This window comes from Amblyomma maculatum, chromosome 1 (genome assembly GCF_055883805.1).
Source record: "Amblyomma maculatum isolate TAMU_Amacu chromosome 1, ASM5588380v1, whole genome shotgun sequence".
Lineage (NCBI taxonomy): Eukaryota > Metazoa > Arthropoda > Arachnida > Ixodida > Ixodidae > Amblyomma > Amblyomma maculatum.
The window spans coordinates 481,800,403-481,821,716 of record NC_139344.1 but is presented as its reverse complement, the minus strand read 5'-3'; the positions used below and the strand labels follow the sequence as shown (position 1 = coordinate 481,821,716).

At 46.7% G+C, this 21,314-nt stretch overlaps 1 protein-coding gene across 1 annotated transcript in view; it reads left to right on the top strand.

Moving 5' to 3' along the window:
* Galphai (G protein alpha i subunit) overlaps nucleotides 1–21,314 on the top strand; it is a 134,686-nt gene that overhangs the window by 56,550 nt on the left and 56,822 nt on the right. The window contains exons 5-6 of the mRNA XM_084607549.1: nucleotides 16,113–16,242; nucleotides 20,618–20,771. Of these exons, the coding sequence (XP_084463675.1) occupies nucleotides 16,113–16,242; nucleotides 20,618–20,771 (284 nt within the window). The remainder of the gene's footprint in view (nucleotides 1–16,112; nucleotides 16,243–20,617; nucleotides 20,772–21,314) is intronic.

The window sequence follows — 21,314 nt, the reverse complement described above, 5'->3', positions numbered from 1 at the left end:
ATCACGTTCATCGACTTCGATCTGCCAGTAACCGCTCTTAAGATCAAGCGATGAAAAGTAGCGCGCGTGGCGCAACCGGTCTAATGAGTCATCAATGCGTGGCAGCGGGTAGACGTCTTTTATTGTGACTTGATTGAGCTTAAGGTAGTCCACACAGAACCTTAAACTTCCGTCTTTCTTCTTAACGAGGACAACAGGCGAATCCCAGGGACTCCTCGATGGTTGTATGACACCGTCATTTAACATCTCGTCTACCTGTTGAGCAATGACTTCGCGTTCCCGCGGTGACACTCGGTAGGGGTTCTGTCGGACTGGTCGGGTGCGGTCGTCGGTTATTATGCGGTGCTTGGTCAAGGGCGTCTGTTTAACCGCGGAGGCGGATGAGAAGCAGTCTTGAAACTGAAAGAGTAGCCCGACGAGTCTGTCCTTCTCTGCCGGTGATAGAGCGGGATTCACATCAGGGTCGAAGTTGGGCGTTTGGCTGGCAGACGTGTTGGTCTCAAGAACAAAGCAGTCATGGGCTGCTTCTGCGGCACCTTCAAAGTAGGCTACCGTGGTGCCTTTAGCGATGCGTTGCCGTTCGTTCCCGAAGTTTGTAATCGGCACGTGAGCTAGACCATTAGTCAGATGAACTATACCGCGTGCAACACAGACTCCATGATGTAACAGAAGCTCTGTGTTCTGTTCGGCAACGCCGGCAGCACAGGACTGGTCATCGCACCTGACTGTGACGAGAGCAGATGAACGTGGCGGCATGGATACATCCGCGTCAACGATGCGTAAAGGTGCGGGGCGTCGTTCGGAGTCAGCGGTCATCGTTGCAGGCGTCGAAAACGTGACAGTACGGCGAGGAACATTAAAGGTCCACGGAAGCGGCCCCCAAGAAACCACTGATAAACGTGTTCAGTGTGTAGAACACATCCTTTTGAGCATTAACGCAAAGTATAACTCCTTGGAACAAAGCCAGCGATTTATTATTAATTTTTAAAAACAGCGTTTTTTGAAATTCGCGGGCAGAGAGAATGTCGCTTGGCGGTGTCGCATGGAACTATTTCCTAGTCCCGTGACGTCACGGGTCGGTTGACTGGCAAGGCTTGCTAGAAGCTGCCATTCGCTGCGGTCACTGCAACCATGACGTCACGGACACACTTCCAGTAGCTGCGAAAGTCGTCTGCTCGTGCGCTGCCCGAACTCTGTGCGGGCTGTTACACAGCTCGCCGCCCTTATCGGTTAGGTGGCCATTGCCCATTAAGTGCAACAACCGAAGCGACGCAGGGATCGGCAGAACGAAGCTGCATTTACAAATATCTTATTTATATAACGTGGTTTCAAGAGTATCGGAGTGTCGTCCGACGAGGCGTCAACAGCACGGTCAAGCACCGCACGATGGCAGCACCTCCTTGACCGCCGTAAACACCGCCGCTGTGGCCCCTCCTCCCGCATACCGTTCGCGAACGACACGGCGGATCGTTAGCACCGATGTCCGAAATAAAGCGTGCTAAAATTTGTTGGCGTCTGGAATACTGAGCCGAATATCAAGTATGAAGCCCTCGTGAGGATCGCTGACCAGCAGCAAATTGCTGGTAAGAGCGATAGCCATGATACAAGCTAGTTTCTGCTCAAGCCAGCTGCCGCTGGTGCATTTCGGCTGATCCGATCTGCTCGTACTAGCTCTGCGATTAATGCGTCGGCAGAGTTAATCCTATAATTATTTTACTATGGCAGGATAGGAATCACTATAAGGCAGTTTCATAAGTAGACGATTTACGACAGCGTTGATCATGTTCCAAAGCGTCGACCGCCACGGCTTCGAAGCGAAACAATGTAGGCCTAGCAACGACTAGGGACGGTCACGCACGGCGCCGGCGTTCGCCGCGCTCGCACGTTCCACCCCCGCGGTAATTGTGTAACGTACCTCAGCCTGCTCGCGGCATCCCGTGCTGCAAGCGTTGCAAACTCGTGTACTTTCATAGCTAAGGCCGCATATTTTTTGACGTTCTGCTCAGCAACAAGCCGTTCAAACGATACTGTAGGCAAGACAAGGCTCCAGTACGCAGTCGCTGCGCTGTCGGCCGTAATCGAAGACGTCGGGCAGCACCATAATCTATACATTGATCTTTAAACGTGATACAGTGGGCAAATGAATAGCTTTGTGAAGCAGACCCGCTCGTACGTTTCGCACACTCGGGCGCCGACGAGTATAGCTTGCGTCAACAGACGCCGTCATAACCTCGGTTAACGACGCAAACCGAGGTCGCCAAGCTCGGTTTGCGATAACTGCGGTTAGTGGTGCAACCATGGTTTGGTCCGCCGTGTAACATAGGATAACCACGGGTTCGCGGTTACACTAACCGTCGCTGCGCGAACTGGCGAACTCCTCTGGTGTGTGCGAGCGAGTACGCCAGCGAGCGAGCGCGCGGCAACCGGAAGTTCGTCGAAGTGACGTATGTCTGGGCGGAGCTTTGAACTTGCTTGTATTCTTTATTTTTTTATGGCTCCCTTCGGCGTACGAGTTGAGAGGGAAAATTGGAAGGGTCATTTTTAATTGCCGATATCTGGTGTTGCAGAAGCTAGATCGAAAATTTTTGCGGGAGAATGATGGGTGGTTCAATAACTATCAGTGTTATGGCGTTGTTTACCCTTCTTTGTGACCCCTTTCAGGGGACCTTTAATAATGGCCCCATGCTCACGCAAAAAGTCCATGCCGAGTATGAGGTCCTTGCAGCAGTGCGGCAGGATAACAAAAACGGCTACAAAGGCGGAATCGGCGATGGTTACTCGGGCAGCGCATCGTCCGATCGGCGTCATAAGGTGACCACCAGCAGTACGAATTTTCGGCCCCAGCCATTCAGTTTTCACCTTGGAGAGCCGATCTGCAAAATTCTTGCTTATAATTGAGAAGTCTGCCCTGGTGTCTATCAAAGCGGTTACTGGGTGTCCGTCGACGAGAATGGAAAGGTCGGCGCTAACAACGTGATCGGCTTGAGGTTGATTGGGAGTTTCGGGTTCATGCGGCGGCAGAGGCATCATAGTCACAGCATCGGGCTGAGTCGTCACGGGAGGGTCTTCGGGACATCGATTCTGTTCGTCAGCAACTTGCCTCCCTGAGGTCGCCGCCTTCAGTTTTTCTGGTGTGGGCTTGGCGACCGGCGCCTCGGCACATCATTAAACTCACGGCGGCCGGGTGACGAGTAGCGCCCGGGAGAAGACTGTGTACTGTCGCTCGAAGAGGTTGCACGGGTTGCTAGATATTCTTCGATTCCTGGAGGGCGTTCGCCGACCCGGGGACGCGGGGAATCACGAGCAAAACCCCGAAGACTGAGTTCACGGTATGGACAGTTTTCTTTTCAGTGTCTCTTTAAGGGGGTACAGGGGTCTTAGAAACCAAAAAAAGTTACTAAAAAATCAATTTTTTGAAAATGTGATTTTCGAAGTCTGCAGTCCGTTCTGCAGCTGTCTGCAAACATTCAAACTTCTAAGTTCAGTATTTTGCTCGCAAGAACGAATAATAGTGTCGCTATTGACTGAATTTCAACCGAAACCAATGCCAAAATGGCAATTTTCCACGGTGTGCAACTCCTGTTCCATGCATGCTATTGGAGCCATCTTGGTCTCAGTTGAAAGAGCAGCTTTCCCTCTTCAAATTCCCGCCATCGATGTCCTCGACTATTCATTGGCCACAGAAAAAAAACGCGCCAAAAGAAGGCCCCAAAGCGCAATCTTATTCGTTACTCTGGGCATGTGACGTGAGCACGCTACCCGATTGGCTGAATCAGTCTCTGTCGTCTGCACGGACGCGCTTGGTGGCAACCGCAGCACGCAAGGCAGCGCCATTTTCTTTCTGTGTTGTGATCGAAGCAGTACGCAATGCATCGACCAACGGCGAAATTTCGCTCCAAAAACAAATTTGGTAACAAACCAAAGCGTTCGCGGAGTGAAAACTTCATGAAGAGGACACCGCGGGATGTACAAGACTGCAAACCTGCGTCTGCGTCCAGTGACGGTGGCGTCGAAGCAGACATCGAAGCCGCTGCCGTAGGCCTAACGTGCCCAACGGCCAAAAGTAGCGCTGGCAGCAGCCGCGTACGCCTTAACACGGCGTTTCTGCAGCCTTCAGAATTTGAAGAGCGGCAAAAGAAGGCGGCGGAGAAGCTCGAACAGCTGGCTTCAAATGCGGCAAAGGACCGGAAGAGAGAACTTCTTGCTGACAGTTCCGACACTGGGGCCCAACCACTCTACGAAACTTCGTTCTCCATCGTGAGTTTCAATTTGGTGAACGATTTGCTTGCATCACTTGCTGAGTGCAAAATGTATTGTGGTGCTCTAAAACTAATTAGAGATGAGCAGGAGTACGGACCTGCATTTAAGTTGCACCTTGTGTGTGAAGGCTCCGGCGAGACGTCGTCATCGTTTAGTTCGTCGCACGTCGAGGGCACTCAAAAACAGAACCCTTTCGTAGTGAACGTTCTCGCTGCGCGCTCAATGCAGGCTACTGGCAATTGCCAAACGGCTTTAAATGTATTTTTTGAAATTAATACAGTCTAATCCGGATATATCGAACTCGAAGGGGATCGCGAAATAGTTCGATATATCGATAATTCGATATACAAAAATCGGCTTGTGACGGCACTTACGATGCCAAAAAACGATACCGCATGTGTCGTGTAATCAATCCACTCGCATAATGAACCCAACCCTCCACTTTTTCACCCGAGAATTTGAAAAAAAAAAAAAAATGCGTTAAGACCGCTCGCTCCCATGCAAGCGATTGAGCGATCTCGGCGACGAGCGGCAGCGACAGAGCGAAAAATTTCCAACTTGTTGGAACTGCGTCCCTCTGCCGCGGCAGCTCAAAACAAGGTTTTTGTGTCGCCGCGGCAGAAATCGCCAGCGTTTTCGCTTGCATATCGCACTCTGTTTCGGTCGTCTCATCCACAGCTCTTTTCTTGGCAGCGTGCCAAGATGCTGCGCAGCGATAACGGCAGGGCGCGTTTATCTTTTTATAGCCCCTCCTGTGGCCAGGAGCGAACTTGGCAGAGTGCCCGTGATGGCTTGATTGCACAAGCCTGGTTCCATTTATCACGCTGCGCTTGGGGCGGCCGTCATGATCGCAGCGGCAGACCACGTGCTTCCGTTGATTCAACATGTAAAGATAAACGGCTCCCGCCACAAAAAAAAAAAAAAAAGCCTGCCGCTTCTTAACGTGCGCAGCCGCCATATCTTACGCTATGTCGCGCATACAGCACGATAAGAAAGGATGATTCTCGCAAAAAAAAAAAAAAGGAAAGAAAAACAGAGAGAGCCGCCGCTTCTTAACGTCCGCAGGCGCCATAGCCATGTCAGCCGCCGTGCGCGCGCAGAGGGTTCGCAGCACACGCTGGAGAAAGCGTCTGACGTCTGTCTGAAAACGGGCGGAGCTGGCTTGACGCATGCGTAGCGCGTGCTGAAGGAGAGAGATAGCTCCGCAAAATAATGGGCACACCCATGCACATGGCTTACAAACGTCATGTGTTGGCGCGCGGGAAACAATAGCAGCAGATGCGCGCGCCTTTGGGGAATGGGCGTGGCGCTGTCCAGAACTGTCCCCTCTCATTCCTTCCGTGTGCGTGGCTTGAAAACGTCACGCGGCAAACGGCCAAGCGTAATGCGATCGTCTTTGGGGAAGGCACACTTTCCAGAGCGTGGTGCGGAGTTTGATATATCGAACGACCAGTGAAATTGAGTTCGATATATGGCGCGGCTTTCCTATACTTTTACATGGGATTTTCAAGGGGATATTCCGTGAGTTCGATATAACCAAAATTCGATATATCCGTGTTAGATATAACCAGGTTCGACTGTATTAGCCATCGCGGCCTGCATACAGAAACGTGGCATCATCATCATCATCAGCCTGATTATACCCACTGCAGGGCGAAGGCCTCTCCCATATTTCTCCACTTAACCCGGTTCTGTGCTAGCTGCATCCACTTGACCCCTGCGAACTTCTTAATCTCATCCGCCCACCTAACTTTCTGCCGCCCCCTTCCCTTGGAATCCAGTTTGTTACCCTAAGCGACCATCGGTTATCCTCTCTTCGCACTGCATGTCCTGCCCATGTCCATTTCTTCTTCTTAATTTCTACTAGAATGTCGGTAACTTGAGTTATTTCTCTGACCCACTCTGCACGCTTTCTATCTCTTAATGTTACTCCTACCATTTTTCGTTCCATAGCCCTCTGGGTTGTCCTCAACTTAAGTAGAACTCTCTTAGCCTCCACGTTTCAGCCCCATAGGTAAGTACAGGCAAGATGCAACTGTTGTATACTTTCCTCTTGAGCGATACCGGTAAGCTGCTAGTCATAATCTGCGAGTGCTTGCCAAATGCGCTCCATCCCAATCGTATTCTTCTTGTTATTTCCTTTTCGTGGTCCGGATCTGCGGTTACTACCTGTCCTAAGTAGACATATTCGCCTACTACTTTCAGTATTTCGCTACCTAATGTAAACTGCTGTTCCTTCCCGAGGCTGTTGAACATTACCTTAGTCTTCTGCATATTGATTTTCAAGCCTACCTTTCTACTTTTCCTGTCTAGGTCATCAATCATTATTTGCAGTTCATCTCCCGAGTTGCTTAGCAAGGCGATGTCATCAGCAAATCGCAGATTACTGAGGTATTCTCCATCTACCCTTATCCCTAACTGCTCCCATTCCAAGTCTCTGAATACTTCCTCTAAACAAGCTGTGAATAGTACTGAGGAGATTGTGTCTCCTTGCCTAACACCTTTCTTTATGGGAATTTTGTTACTTTCTTTATGCTTAACTATGGTTGCTGTGCAGCCACTATATATATCTTCCAACACTTTCACGTACGGCTCGTCTACCCCCTAATTTTGCAATGCCTGCATCACCGCCAAGGTTTCAACTGAGTCAAATGCTTTTTCGTAATCAATGAATGCTATGTATAAGGGCTGGTTATACTCCGAGCATTTTTCTATCACCTGATTGATGGTATGGATATGATCGATAGTAGAGTACCGTTTCCGAAACCCTGCTTGATCCTTTGCTTGATTGCAGTCTAAGGTTGTCCTGATTCTACTAGCGATTACCTTAGTAAATACCTTATACGTAACAGACAGTAAGCTGATTGGTCTGTAATTTTTAAGGTCCTTAGAGTCCCCTTTCTTATGAATGAGGATAATGTTTGCATTCTTCCATGGTTCCGGTACCGTCGATGACACCAGGCACTGCGTATACAGGGTGGCCAGTTTTTCTAGCACGATATCCCCCCCGTCCTTCAGCAAATCTGTAGTTATCTGATCCTCTCCAGCTGATTTCCCCCTTTACATAGTTTCTAGTGCTTTCTTGACCTCGTCCTTCTCCACTGGTGGAACGTCTGACTGTTTTTCCCTGCCGCCAATCTCATTACGGTCCTGACTACTTTGGCTACTGTAGAGATCTGTATAGAACTCCTCGGCTACTTTGACTATCTTTTCCATAGTAGTGATGACGTTGCCCGCCTTGTCCCTTATCGCATACATCTGGTTTTTGTCTATGCCCAATTTCTTCTTTACCGCTTTAAGGCTTCCCCCGTTCTTTACAGCATGCTCAATTTTCTCCATGTTATACTTCCTTATATCGGCCACCTTGCGCTTATTGATTAGCTTTGATATCTCGGCCAATTGGATCTGGTCTGTTGGATTGGAAGCTTTCATACTCTTTCTTTCGTCTCCTTAGAGAGCTTGCCGGTATCCTCTCTAACTATCCTACCGCCTACTTCTACCGCGCACTCAGTAATGATATCTTTGAAATTATTGTTCCTTGCCTCTAGGGTAATGTCGCCATCCTCAGTTAGAGCTGAAAACCTATTCTGTGGCGAGATCCTGAACTCTTCTGCCCCCCCCCTCACCGCTAATTCGTTGATGGGTTTCTTTCTTACTAATCTGTTGCGTTCCTCCTTCAGATTTAGGCTAATTCGGGGCCTCACCATCCTGTGGTCACTACATCGCACTTTCCCGATTACCTCTACATCTTGCATAATGGCGGGGGTTGAACACATTATGAAGTCGATTTCATTTCATTTTTCATTTTTAGGCTGACGTCAAAAACAAGCTGACGCCTGCTGCCAGTTGTGTGGCCGAAAAACTCACAAACGAGTTCTCGCAGTCGGTTTGCAAGTTGTACGCGGAACTCTGTCAGTAATCCAGGAAGCATTTAAGCTTCCTATGATGGGATCATGGATGACGCACGGCCACTCGTTCCATATTGGCATCGGCATGGTGATTGAGTTCTTCAGTGGCTTGGTGCTTGATTACGTTGTATTGAGCAGTTACTGTGCTGGATGTGAGTCGGGCCCTAAAAAGGAGGACCCCTCTCATCAAGCGTGGAAGGCAACCCATCTCTGCCAAAAAACTACTTCGAAGAAGGCAGAAGAAATGGCAGTGGAGGCTGCCAAGAGGTCACTTGAGCGCCACAGCCTCAGGTACACAACGGTACTTTCTGATGGGGACAACAGCACACATCTTGCCTTGGAGGAAGAGAAGGTTTATGGGTACATACTCATTGAAAAGGAAGACTGTGTAAACCACGTCCAAAAGCGCATGGATACAGCTCTTCGCAATGCAGTGGCCAAGCACAAATGCTCTGGCTCTGAGAGCCTTAGTGAAAGAGGAAAATTGACTGGAGACCTCATCAACAAAATGAGCTCCTACTATGGATGAGCACTAAAGACCCATAAAGGTGTGGATGCCATGCACAAGGCAGTGATGGACACATTTTACCACATCACCTCTAATGACGCAAAGGCTAATCACACATTTTGCCCCCCCAGGACCTAGCTCCTGGTGCAAGCAGAATGCGGCAAAGGCCAGGGGCGAGCCAACACCAAGGCATCCCCGCAACCTGCCTCCTCATGTCTGTGAGGCCCTGCTCCCTATATACGAGCGCATCTCAGAAATGAAGTTCCTAGAGCGTTCCTTGCGTGAGAAAACGCAAAACAATAATGAAAGCCTATGACATGGGCGCTGGCTTCTAAACAGTCCCATGCTTCATTGCTTACAGTGGAGGATGCTGTAGCTGAAGCCACGGTGAAGTTCAATGCTGGCAATGCAGAAACATCGGCAGCCATCCTCAGCGAGCTCAGCCTGAACCCAGGTGCCGAAAGTGCAAAACGCATGCAGGAAAAAGACCTGCGTATCAGCAGAGAATCGGCACGCTAGCGTGCATCTAGTGTCCACCTCCAGCAATCCTTGAGAAAGTGCCGTGTCGGTGTCAAAGGCCATTCAGACTATATGCCTGAGGCTTATTAGGCCTTTGCTAATGCGATTGTGTACATATTTCATGCTTTCAGTCATTAAAATTAGTTTTGTGCGTTTTTTGCCTTTTTCTCAAAGCTGTGTTTTTACCGAATTACAAGTTTGCCCAAAGGATATCTTCGCACCTACAGTAGCTAGAGCTATAATTTCTTTTTGCATTCTAAAGCTGAAAGTATAATGCATGCAATGTTGGAAGCAGATTTTTTATTTTCACCTGTAAGTTCTTTTTATTTCATCTTGAAATTCTTGTAAAGTTGCCGCTGCTGTGAGCTCCAAGTTCAGTGGGCTGCTAAATCTCAAATTTTAGCTCAATCTGAAGACTATTTCCAACATTGCATTCTTTACACTTTATAGTATCTAACCCTGTATTAAAAATTAATTTCTGAGGAACAGACAATAGCAAATAATTTCCTAGTATTATTCTAATTTCTCTGGCACTAGCTGTCCTAGGAATACAATTTCTGCATATTTGAAATCAGCAGAAGAAACTGAACAATACTATGAAGTTTCATCAAATTTGGTCGGTAAATAACAAAATTAGTTTTAAGACCCATGTCCCCCCTTAAGCGGAGCAGCAGAAATCACTGATATAGGGCCACGCCACACCGAATTGCGAGAGCACTGCACGATTTGATCCGCCGTGTGAATCCACCTTAAGCGGCGAAAACGGACTGGTGTGGAGAAATCAGAGTGCCACTGCATGCGGTTTGGTAATGAGCACTATTATGGTTGCAGTCACTGCCTGTCGCCATGCAAAGGGTGCGGCCATATCGTCATCTCCATTGTCAGTTGTGCATCGTTAAAGATGGCGCGATAGCTCAGTAGATGAAACAGCAGAATTGCAGAGATTTCTGGCAGGGTTTCGAGGTTGGAAGCCTCGCAAAAAAAAAATATGGAGATTTGCACTTAACAATTTTAATGATCATCAATGCTGGGGATGTTCTGCAGTTCATCCAAGTGCTGATCGGTTTCATGCGCACAAGGACTACCACCAGCGTACGGGCTACTGGAAGCGATGCTCACAGCTATTGTCAAACTTCAGCTCCCGCTCAAGCGAGTGTGAATTTCAGACCTTTTTAAGTATGCTTGTTATGTTATGGCTATTATCATCATCAGCAGCCTGACTATACCCACTGCAGGGCGAAGACCTCTCCCATATTTCTCCAATTCCCGATTCTGTGCTAGCTGCATCCACTTGACCCCCGCGAACTTCTTAACCTCATCCGCCCACCTAACTTTCTGCCGCCCCCTGCTACGCTTTCCTTCCCTTGGAATCCAGTTTGTTACCCTAAGCGACCATCGGGTATCCTCTCTTCACACTACATGTCCTGTCCATGTCTTCTTAATTTTCGCTAAAATGTCGGTAACTTGAGGTATTTCTCTGACCCACTCTACACGCTTCCTATCTCCTAATGTTACCCCTATCATTTTTCATTTCATAGCCCTCTGCATTGTCCTCAACTTAAGTAGAATCCTCTTGGTTAGCCTCCACGTTTCAGCCCCATAGGTGAGTACAGGTAAGATGCAACTGTTGTATACTTTCCTCTTGAGCGATACCGGTAAGCTGCTAGTTATAATCTGTGAGTGCTTGCCAAATGCGCTCTATCCCAATCCTATTTTTCTTGTTATTTCCTTTTCATGGTCCGGATCTGCGGTTACTATCCTAAGCAGACATATTCGCCTACTACTTCCAGTACTTCGCTAAGGAATGTAAACTGCTGTTCCTTTCCGAGGCTGTTGAACATTACCTTAGTCTTCTGCATATTGATTTTCAAGCCTACCTTTCTACTTTTCCTGTCTAGGTCATCAATCATTATTTGCAGTACATCCCCAAAGTTTCTTAGCAAGGCAATGTCATCAGCAAATCGCAGATTACTGAGGTATTCTCCCTTATTCCTAACTGCTCCCATTCCAAGTCTCTGAATACCTCCTCTAAGCAAGCTGTGAATAATACTGGGGAGATTGTGTCTCCTTGCCTAACACCTTTCTTTATGGGAATTTTGTTACTTTCTTTATGCAGAACTATGGTTGCTGTGCAGCCAGTATACAGTCAAACCTCGATATAACAAACACGCATATAACGAATTATTGAATATAGCGAATTCTTCCGAAATATTTTTGTCAAGCACATGCATTTTTAACTTCCCATAGCAAACGCGGGTCGGCATAAAACGGATATTACGAACTTCGCGACGCCAAGCACTACCTCACTTTAATAGCAGGAGGCAGGCTTCGTTGCACTACATGTGTGTTATGTGGCGCAGCAAACGTTCAGGATTACCTCGCAAGCGCTGACAGCACCACAGATGCCACGACGGCATTGGGAGTTGACAGCCGAAGAAATCTATGCCCTCCGAGATTACCTCCGCGTGCCTGTTTGTGCGCACGGAGGTGATCTCGGAGGCCATAAGAAATCGTTTGCATCTCACAATCGCCGACAGCGCCGTTTCAGCGGCAGCGGCACGATCGAATGTTGTTTTTTGCCTTTTTGGACGCAGCAAGGAAACAACTTGCTCTTTTGGTTTTTGCACCATTCGCGTTTTTTGGTTTTAGTGTTAGCAGCGGCGTGGCCAGGCCGTCGTAGCGTTCGGCGGAGGCGAACGTGTCGTGTCGTGCGTCGTGTCGAGTGTGGTGCGCAGTGCTGTGATGGCGGTGAACGTGAAAAAAAAAAGCTGAACTGACGTTAAAGACCAAGCTCAAGATAAAGGCAGTTTACGAGAGGAGACTGATTGACACTCTTCTCGTGAAGCTTATGAAGCAGGACTTGAAGATCGACTTGCTGGGGGCGTTAAAGCGGCATAGGACAGCGTGAAAGGCGAAACGATTGCCAACTGCTTTCGGCACGCAGCTTTTGCTCCAGCAGAGGCCCGTGCATCAAGTGACGGTGGGGACGAAGCAGAGCTCTGCGAGCTTGATGAGCCTGGAACGGGTTTTGTTGGTGACATGCCAGCGACAATAACTGTAGAGGACTTTGTAGGTGGCGACGACATCGCGGCGACCACGGCTGTACTGACGGACGCCGAAATCGCTGTGGAAGTTTCTGAACATCCCGCAGACGAAGCTCAGGCTGACCGTGCAAACGATGAGAACATTCCGACTTCACAAGAAGCGCTTGCTGCATTGGATTTACTGCGCCGCCACTACAGTGCAATTGAGAGCAGTGGGTTTGCCCTTGTTGATCGTTTGCAAACTGTGGACAGGGCGTGATATGGAACGCGATCAACACAAAAAAGCAGGCCGCGATAACGCAGTTCTTTGCGCGTAAATAAACGGACGTGACCCAAGAAGGCACCCTCCGAGTTGCTGTGCCTTCTCTGATTGAATTTTGCTGCTCTTGCATGGATTTTCTATGAAATTTTATATTACGAATTATGGATAGAGCGAACTATTTTCCGATTTTTTAACTGTTTGTTATAACGAGGTTTCACTGTATATATCTTCCAGCACTTTCACGTACGGCTCGTCTACCCCCTGATTTCGCAGTGCCTGCATCACCGCTGAGGTTTCAACTGAGTCAAATGCTTTTTCGTAATCAGTTAATGCTATGTATAAGGGCTGGTTATATTCTGAGCATTTTTCTATCACCTGGTTGGTATGGATATGATGGCTATTAATATATCCTGTAATAAGTGTTTAGTGTTCTTTACTAGGATTAGCGTTCAACCCGATTCACTCATCGCAGGTAAGTAGGCAAGCCTACATGCATGGGAAAATATGTGGTTGTGTGCTTTTTTTTTTCTTTTCTGCTGGTCCAGATATAGCGACAATCTGTTATAACGATCAAATTTTCTTGTTTTCTCAGTATTGTTGTAAGTGGAATGCACTGTGAGGTCAGAAATTCACAAAATTATAAACCATATGTTGCTGTGTATAAACCTCCTTCATGTTTGCAAACAAACAAGACGATCGAAGTGGCGCTGCTCTCGTCAGCGATCCCACGGTAGGCAAAAAGCACGACCGCGGCCGCGGCACTGCGGCCAAGCTTGTCAAGTCCGTGTTATCATTTGTAGGCGCCTTCTTGGCAGACGAAATGACCATCTGCTAGTATTTCGTGACCTTCAGCAGTGAGGACAGGAACGATACACTGAAAGACTATGTATACGGCGTGCAGCGTACACGCTGTACCGATGGAGGTTGGGTTCAAGGCGCACAATAGAAGCGTTGCTACCAGCCGGGGAAAATGAGCAACGTTGGCATCTGTTTGCTGTTTTCTCCCAGAAAATTAAGCACGGAACGCATCGAGAATTACAGAGCTTAGGATGCTTTTAACTACTTTGAGTCGAGTAAGCTGACAGTGATTTTTCTAGTCTGCTCGAAGCATCATTGTGTTATCGGATAATTCTTCACACCGAGCGTCAAATGAACGCTCTTGGTAAGCACGAAGCACCTCGCTAGTGTCAAGCGGCTGTATGGTTAAGATGATTTAGGTCAGCATTGCAACAGTAGCCTTGACACCGCATGGATTTACGTACCATTGCGTTATTGGTTGAAATCACAACGCTGCGCGTCTATTATATCTGCTCTGTTCGTGGGCGGCAGTCGTCGTTAATGGTAGCAATTTCATCACGAGTAGTCACGCTGTTAGCTTGCATTACAATTACAAGCTGCAGCAGGCACTTTGGTTTCATGGGTTCCGGTAAAAGCGTCCTAGGAAAAAATGGTCCCGGAAAAAAGAGCCTTGGATAAGACGTCCCCAAACAGATGTAATCAAACATACTGCTAAGTCGATCTTTCGACTTGCCTGATGCTTGGCTTACCAGCGATGAATTGCGCTCATTGTAATAAACTTTTACTGTTTTTGACTTACCTCTTTTATGGTTTTAGTTTGAACATTATTTTTATTTTGAACCCCGCCGTTTTATATATTTTTTCACGTTCTGTAGTTCTTTTACTAAAGGCCTTGCCTGAGTTTGCTCGTGTCTAGCCGCAGTAATGTATGCTACATTGCTTCCTTCTACCCGTCCGCTTGAAATTTGCAAAAAATGGTAATGATGCCGTGCGTTCGAAGAAAAAAAACCATTATGGCGCTGTAATTTGTGCGGTCGAGGACAAGCACGTCTCTCGAATGTGTAATATTAGCCGGGTGATTAGACCTATATTAAAGAGCGATATTTCCCAGCTTGGAAACTGGGAGCTATGCACTATAATACTCGCTGGATGTTACATAGTGTTTTTTTTTTTTTTTTTTTTTTTTTTTTTTTTTTTTTTCGCAATGCTTTCTCGCCAAGCCTTCTCCAGTTCCTGTGAGCATATAAAGCACCCCGAGGACCCAGTTCCCAAACAAGGTTACATCTATTCTAAAAAAAAAAAAGGAATCTAATAAGATGTTCAATTTTTCGCGAAGTGAGTTCCGGGCAGTTTTTCAGTCAATTTCTCCGGTGACATTTTTTACTAGGGACCACTTCCTGAGGGGACCTTTCTGGACGTTTTTTCTGGGGCCGTATATTCTAGGGACTTTTTTTGGGGGCTGTATCTTCCTGGGACCTCTTTTCTGGGGTCGTTTTTACCTTCAGCTGTGGTTCCGTATTTAAGGTGGCCCAGTTCAATCTCTGCCACTGTGGCTGCGCTAATGTAGGATAAACCCCACAACTCGCGTACACAATCAGCCGCTGTGAATACAAATAAAAGCACTCGGCTTAAATAAAAAAAGGCAGCTCTATTCCAAAAGAATAGCTACCAACGTGAAGTGGGAATCTTCATCAGGAAGTAAATTAAAACAATTTGACGTGAACTCGGCCAAGGTTAGCTATGCAGCATATATATCACCGATCGAGGAGTGCCACACAGATCTCTCGCCTAGCAGCTCACTGCATACGCATATACATACAATTACCAAAGTGATAAAAATGGGCTTGAGGATTAGTTTACATCTACGTAAACATCTATGTATGCTCCAACAAAGAAGCAGGCCTACGCATTATAACATATACATATGACTGCCTCGTCTACATATCTTACCTGCACACCCGCGCCTGCACCGGCACTAAAACAGTACCAAACAGAACCAAACTGAGTTATTCGCGACCTTTCATTTTATAGACTGCTCTTGCGTAAAGGTGAATAAGCTCCAGCTTAGCTGTGACGAAATGTTTGCCGCATATTCGATGAGCAGGCGTTGGTATTCAGCCTTGGCGCTTCAACGCGGTGGCCCACAACCGTTTACGGCAACCATTGTCGGCAAGAAACCTGTGCAAGCTTACTAAAATTCCTCTTGTGTGCCTTTCAGCACATGTCATAGCGACGCAATTAGTCGGCATGGTGCTCTGCATTTCCCGGCGGCAGCAAGCCATCGCACAACCACGATAGGCAAAGCGACTGAAGCGTTGTTGTGCCTACCACGCAAAAGTCTCTAACGACGACAGCGCCACCGCATTTTCGTGACGTAGCCGGAGTGAAGGAGGTCTTTAAGATTACTACATATATAGGTCACTCGTATGTTAGGGCACCTTCGGGGTATAACCAGAAACGGGCAAAGTTATGAAGCAAAGGCTGGTTTCTCTTCCTAAATTGGCAAGGTGGTTGACCTGTGTGTAAGTTTTGGCCGTGCATGCCTCTATGTCATGAGGGGAGTGGCAATGTATTTATTAAAAAGATTTGTACGACACACAGAAAAAGAAGCTCTATTTTGGGCTTATGAACCCGAGGACCGACAAGGTTCAGCTGTACACACAGCATGTAAAGGGGAAAAGCAGAATAGTGGGGCAGTGTTTGTACAGCTTTCACTTTCATTGCACTTGCAGCCTTCTTATGCCTTTCTTTTGTGCACATAACAGCTATGTTGTGTTGCAGAGCAAAGAAAGTGTGTTTGTTTTGTGTGCCAGGATGTTTGATGTGGGTGGCCAGCGGTCTGAACGCAAGAAGTGGATCCACTGCTTTGAAGGGGTGACGGCCATCATCTTCTGCGTGGCGCTCAGTGGCTATGATCTGGTGCTGGCTGAAGACGAGGAGATGGTGAGTACCTCTGGTGGTGGGGGCGCCAGCTGAGGCTGGCAGCTCCTTCCCCTTCCTTTGACCGTGAGAACGAAATCAAAGCCCAAGTCCTTGGATTCAGTCACACACTACTCCTAGGATTCATATCGGCCAGTTGAAGTGCGTCTTTATATTTATGGCCTTTCACACAGTGTGGTAGGATTAAGCACGTAGCAAAGTGCGTTACACTCAACGCAAAAGCCGTGTTTCATGTTGTGTTGACCGTTTGACCTTCAGACAACCTCAAGTTGAAACCTTCAAAGTCACACCTCAGTAACATCAGTGTTGGCCTACGACTTTGACCTTAAATGACATCATATAGAGCATGAAAGGGAGCCGAACTAAGGCCCTGCTTCAACCCTTTTTACTGCATCTTCTTTCTCTCGTTCTACCCTTGATGCCTGGAGGAGGGGTTCTCAGCCATGGGGGCCAATATTGGGGTCCCCTTGAGAACCATTGGAAGTGGTGGGGGTGATTTTGAGCACCTATCTTGTGCAGACTGCTGCCACACTTGAAACAAGGCTAAACTGTAAGCTGTGCACTTGATAAGCTAACGTGTCTTCAGAGAATGTGAGGCAATGCGTTGGTGCTGGAAGTATGCATGCCACTAGAAGGGGTGTGACTCCTCCCAACACTTACTCTTCTTACTCGTAAAAAAGTCTCGACAAGTGCTGTTATTCGTGAATTGGTGCACGTAACTAAAACGTGCCACCCGATTGGCTGACAAGCTTCTCGTCGTCTGCTTGTCGCATCTGCTGCGGGCCGCAAACGTCAATGAGCGCCATCTTGTCGAAGCGTCGTTGCTCATGCTTCTCACAAGGATGTCAGCACTGAAGTTCCGAATGACTCACAAGTTTGGAAAAAAAGAGGGAAAAGTCCTCTCATTGACAGCTTGAAGAACTACACAGAAACTGCAAGCATCGTGGATTAGCAACGCCGGCATGGACAGGGGAACATCAAACAGCAGACACATTCGGTGAGACACGTCAATGCTACAACCTTCTGAGTTCGAAGCAATTAGAAGCAAAGTGCATGGAAAACTTCGACAGACGGCATCGACCTCTGACTCAGCAACGAAGCACAAGACAGTGTTCTTTAGTCGAACAGAAGATAAGCAGCTACCGCTGTCGAAAGCTGAACGACGTGATCTTCGCTGTTGTTAGTTGGAAGTCTGTGAATAAAGTGTGCGGTGGTGATGGCAGCATGGCAAATGCGGCAACGAGTATGGCCTTGCTGTAAAATTGAAGATTTCTTCCATCAACTGCGGTGATGTTACTTTGGAATGGAGTTCGCCGCGTTCATTGTGAACATTCTCGCTGCTCACGCAATGGAAGCAACTGGAAATCAGCGTGGTGCACTGAATGATATATTCTTAGTAATGAATATACAAAGATTTTGCACGCTAAAACTTGGCAAAAATATGTGAAGGCAAAGTTGACGCCCGCGGTGGACCGTGCAGCCCTGAAGATGACAGCTGACTGCACGCAGTCCGGACACCCTTGAAATATCGCAGTTTCATTTGATGGCTTGTGGTTAACACGTGGACATTCCTCGCACATTGGAATCTGCACAGTTATTGAACTTTTCACCTGGCTTGTGCTCGATTATGCCATGCTTAGCAGTTTTTGCACTGCGTGTAAACGGAGTCCTAAAGATGAGCAATGTTTGGCCCAAAACAGGGCCCAAATGATGACATCTACGTACCCAGTGTGGAAACAAAGCCACATATGCCAGAAGAACACCAACAAGAAGGCTGGCGAAATGGAGGTAGAGGCTGCATCAAGCAGTTCTTACAGCAGCACAACCTCCGATGCATAACCATGCTGTCTGACTGGGAAAGCTGCACTTTCCTTGCTTTGCAAAAGAAGCTACTGACCAATTACCAAGGAAAACTGCAGAAACGCATGGGAACCGCTCTGCGCAATGTGGTCGCGAAAACAGGAGTTAAAAAAACCCGGGAAAAGAAAGCTTACATGAGATTTAATTTTCGAAGTTAAGCTCCTACTATGCGGAACAACAATGAATGTTTACATTCAGTGATATGGGCACTTGCACGTAAGGAACGCCATGCCTCATTTTTCACTGTCCAGGCTGCTGTTGCTGAGGCTGGGCAGTAAGTGAAAGAACTGCTATATGCGTTCTGAAAGAGCTGAACCTGACCTCCAGACAACTAAAACAGAGGAAAGATGCATGTGCAAAGAAGCACAAATCTGGAAGGAGAAAATGTGCAGCGCACGCGCAAAAAAAAAAAGAAAAAAAAAAAAAGACGCCATGTAAATGCTAGTAAGCAACTAGGCTACGTTCCAGGAGGCTTTTTGCATGTTCCCAAGGCCACCGGATGGATAATTTTGAAGCTTTCTTTCATAAACATCACTCTGCTTGTTTTTCTCATTTTTCTCGGAATACAAATTTTAAACTCTGAGTAAATTTCAGTGGCATATCTCAGCATCTACAGCTGAGAGAACCGTAATTCATTTTTTATTATGTAGCTGTGTGATACAAGCATGCAATGTCAGGAGCAAATTTTTTAATTAAGGCTCTGAAATTTTTTTAGTGATCTAGTTCTTGAGTGCATGTTAGTTAGCTTTTTGCGCAGATTTCATTGCTCTATAAAATCGATGATGATGGTAAAATTAAAAAACTGTTTCCAACATTGCATTCCACATTATTTCTAGAGTGGCCCTGTGCCATTTATGAACTTTTATTTTTAATTTTCTCTATTGTTCTTGTGAACAATAGGGGATTAATTATACCTTGAAAACTTATTGGCCTATCAGCAAAGTAATTATGTATTCTCCCAAGCGTCTTCATTTTATATATAAAAGAACAAAGCCGAGGATTAATGGTGCAGTACGGTAGCCCCGTCATTGGCTACGAGCATTCCAACATGTGGTCGGATGCACTTTCTTTGTTCTGCTGTCACCGTGACTTGAGCCAGCGCTTGCCCGGGTTTATCTCCTCTGTCCGCCATGGATGTCCTGAAGTTCCTGTCAAGGGAAGATGCACCTGATTTGGATCCTTCTAGCTTCATCTGGAGCGGAAAATGAAGATGTTCGAACAACCGGAGCAAGCAGAAGCAGCTATCTGTGAGATGTTGCAGGACCTCGCGCGTCATGCTTCGCTAGCAGGCGATACGATCTGTTAGAGAATCGGCCTAAAAGCACTCGCATCGCCAAAATGACGCGTTTTTGACATCCGTAGTTTCGTTGACATATTCTTCAAACCGCGCATTGCAATCTTGCAACAGCAATGAAAAGACCCGTGGTAGTGTGCGGACCGTGAACGTGAAGTCGGTGATTAGAGCGTGCGCGATGGGCGACGCGCATGAGCAGCTTTTGCGGGTTTGTGTGATTGTGTGTGTTGCGAAACAGTGCATCACAAGGCTTTTATTGCTATCGGCAAAAGATTACATGCTACTGCCAAAAACCTTGAGCGAGGCAGGATCCACGAATGTTGCAGTCGGCTTGCAGGGATTGTAAGGGGGCAACATATTGGGCTGCTGCCTTCTAGCTTTGTGTACTCTTTTGAGACACCCCTGCTAGCATTATGTGCGAATTTCATTAGTATTGACTTAGTAGTATAGTAGTAAGCATACCTTTTAACTTTAAAATACATTTTTCTCTGTTCCACATTTTCTCCAATTTTTAGAGTTTTTGCGCTAAAATTTCAGCACTGTGTGTAGTCCAATCACAATTAAATTTAGCACGGTTATGCTTTCGCATGTCCTTAATTCGAAGAAACAACTTTGAGAGCTTCTAGCAAGCATATTCAGAAGAATTTTGTAAGCTTTTTTCTTGAGAACGGCAGGACTGGAACTGCAAATTGGAATTTTTTTGTGGCAAAAATGTTAACTGAACATTATATTTTTTCGCTTTATTGAATTTTACTGTTCATTAGGAGCAATATGAGCTATTTCTTAGTGTTCTATTGTGCTCCTTGTTATCATCTAAGTGTGCACAAATATACATTGCTTTTACAATTGCATGGTATGCAAAAAATGAGCCAAATAAACTATAAAAAACTAAATGCAGATTTGAAAACAAAAGCTCCAATTCTTTAAATGGTGCAATATTCCTTTGATCTGTGACAGATATGAAAGAAGGTTTTTCCGCATAGCGTTTTTCTTTAAGAACACGAGGCATGTGTGGTTGCCCTTTAGAACCACACACTTATTTAAGTAACAATTGCAGGGTTAATCTCACTGCCCAACTGCTTCTCAGTCGCAGTGTACATTTCTGTTGACTTTTGTTGAAAGGTGGTTTCATTCAGACTGCCTTATTGTGCTCGTGTGTTTTGACTTGAAAGGATTTTGCTGAACAGGATTTGGCACGTCACTTCCGTCTTTGTGTTTCCCCAGAACCGGATGATTGAGAGCATGAAGCTGTTTGACTCCATCTGCAACAACAAGTGGTTTGTGGAGACCTCCATCATCCTCTTCCTGAACAAGAAGGACCTCTTTGAGGAAAAGATCACCCGTTCACCGCTCACCATCTGCTTCCCCGAGTACACGGGTGAGTGTTGCCTTACCTAATGAGTGGTCCTCACTGCAGATTCCTGCTCAAGCATGCTTCGCCTATGTTGTGAATGCATCAAAGCACTAGAAAATCTTCATGAGGAATTTTAACTCAAGCATTGCTGACTTGGGGAGGAGAAAGCACCATTGTCGAAATCATTTTAGTGGTCATGTGACAACTTGGGGTCAGAGAAAAAAAGCCTACAAGCTTCAGTTAAAGCTGACCAACTGGAATTAAATGAAGCCTAAGTTGGCAAAGAGGTTCCCAGAATGGGGCAATTTCAGATTGTCTCCATTGGAGTTGGAAGCCAGGCTCACTGCATACAGGCCGCCAAGGATCTTTGTACCAAGCCTGCTAGAGGGGCATGAATGACTTAGTAACATGTGTTTGGGATGTGCACTGATGTTGCGCTAATAATGTTAAATATTTTAATAATCCAAACAAAAATTTTTGAACCTTCGCAGAATAAAAAGGTGCTACTAAAGGCACTATTGTACCTTGTGTTAAAAGGGTAGGGACACCAAATTTTTGGCTGTACTT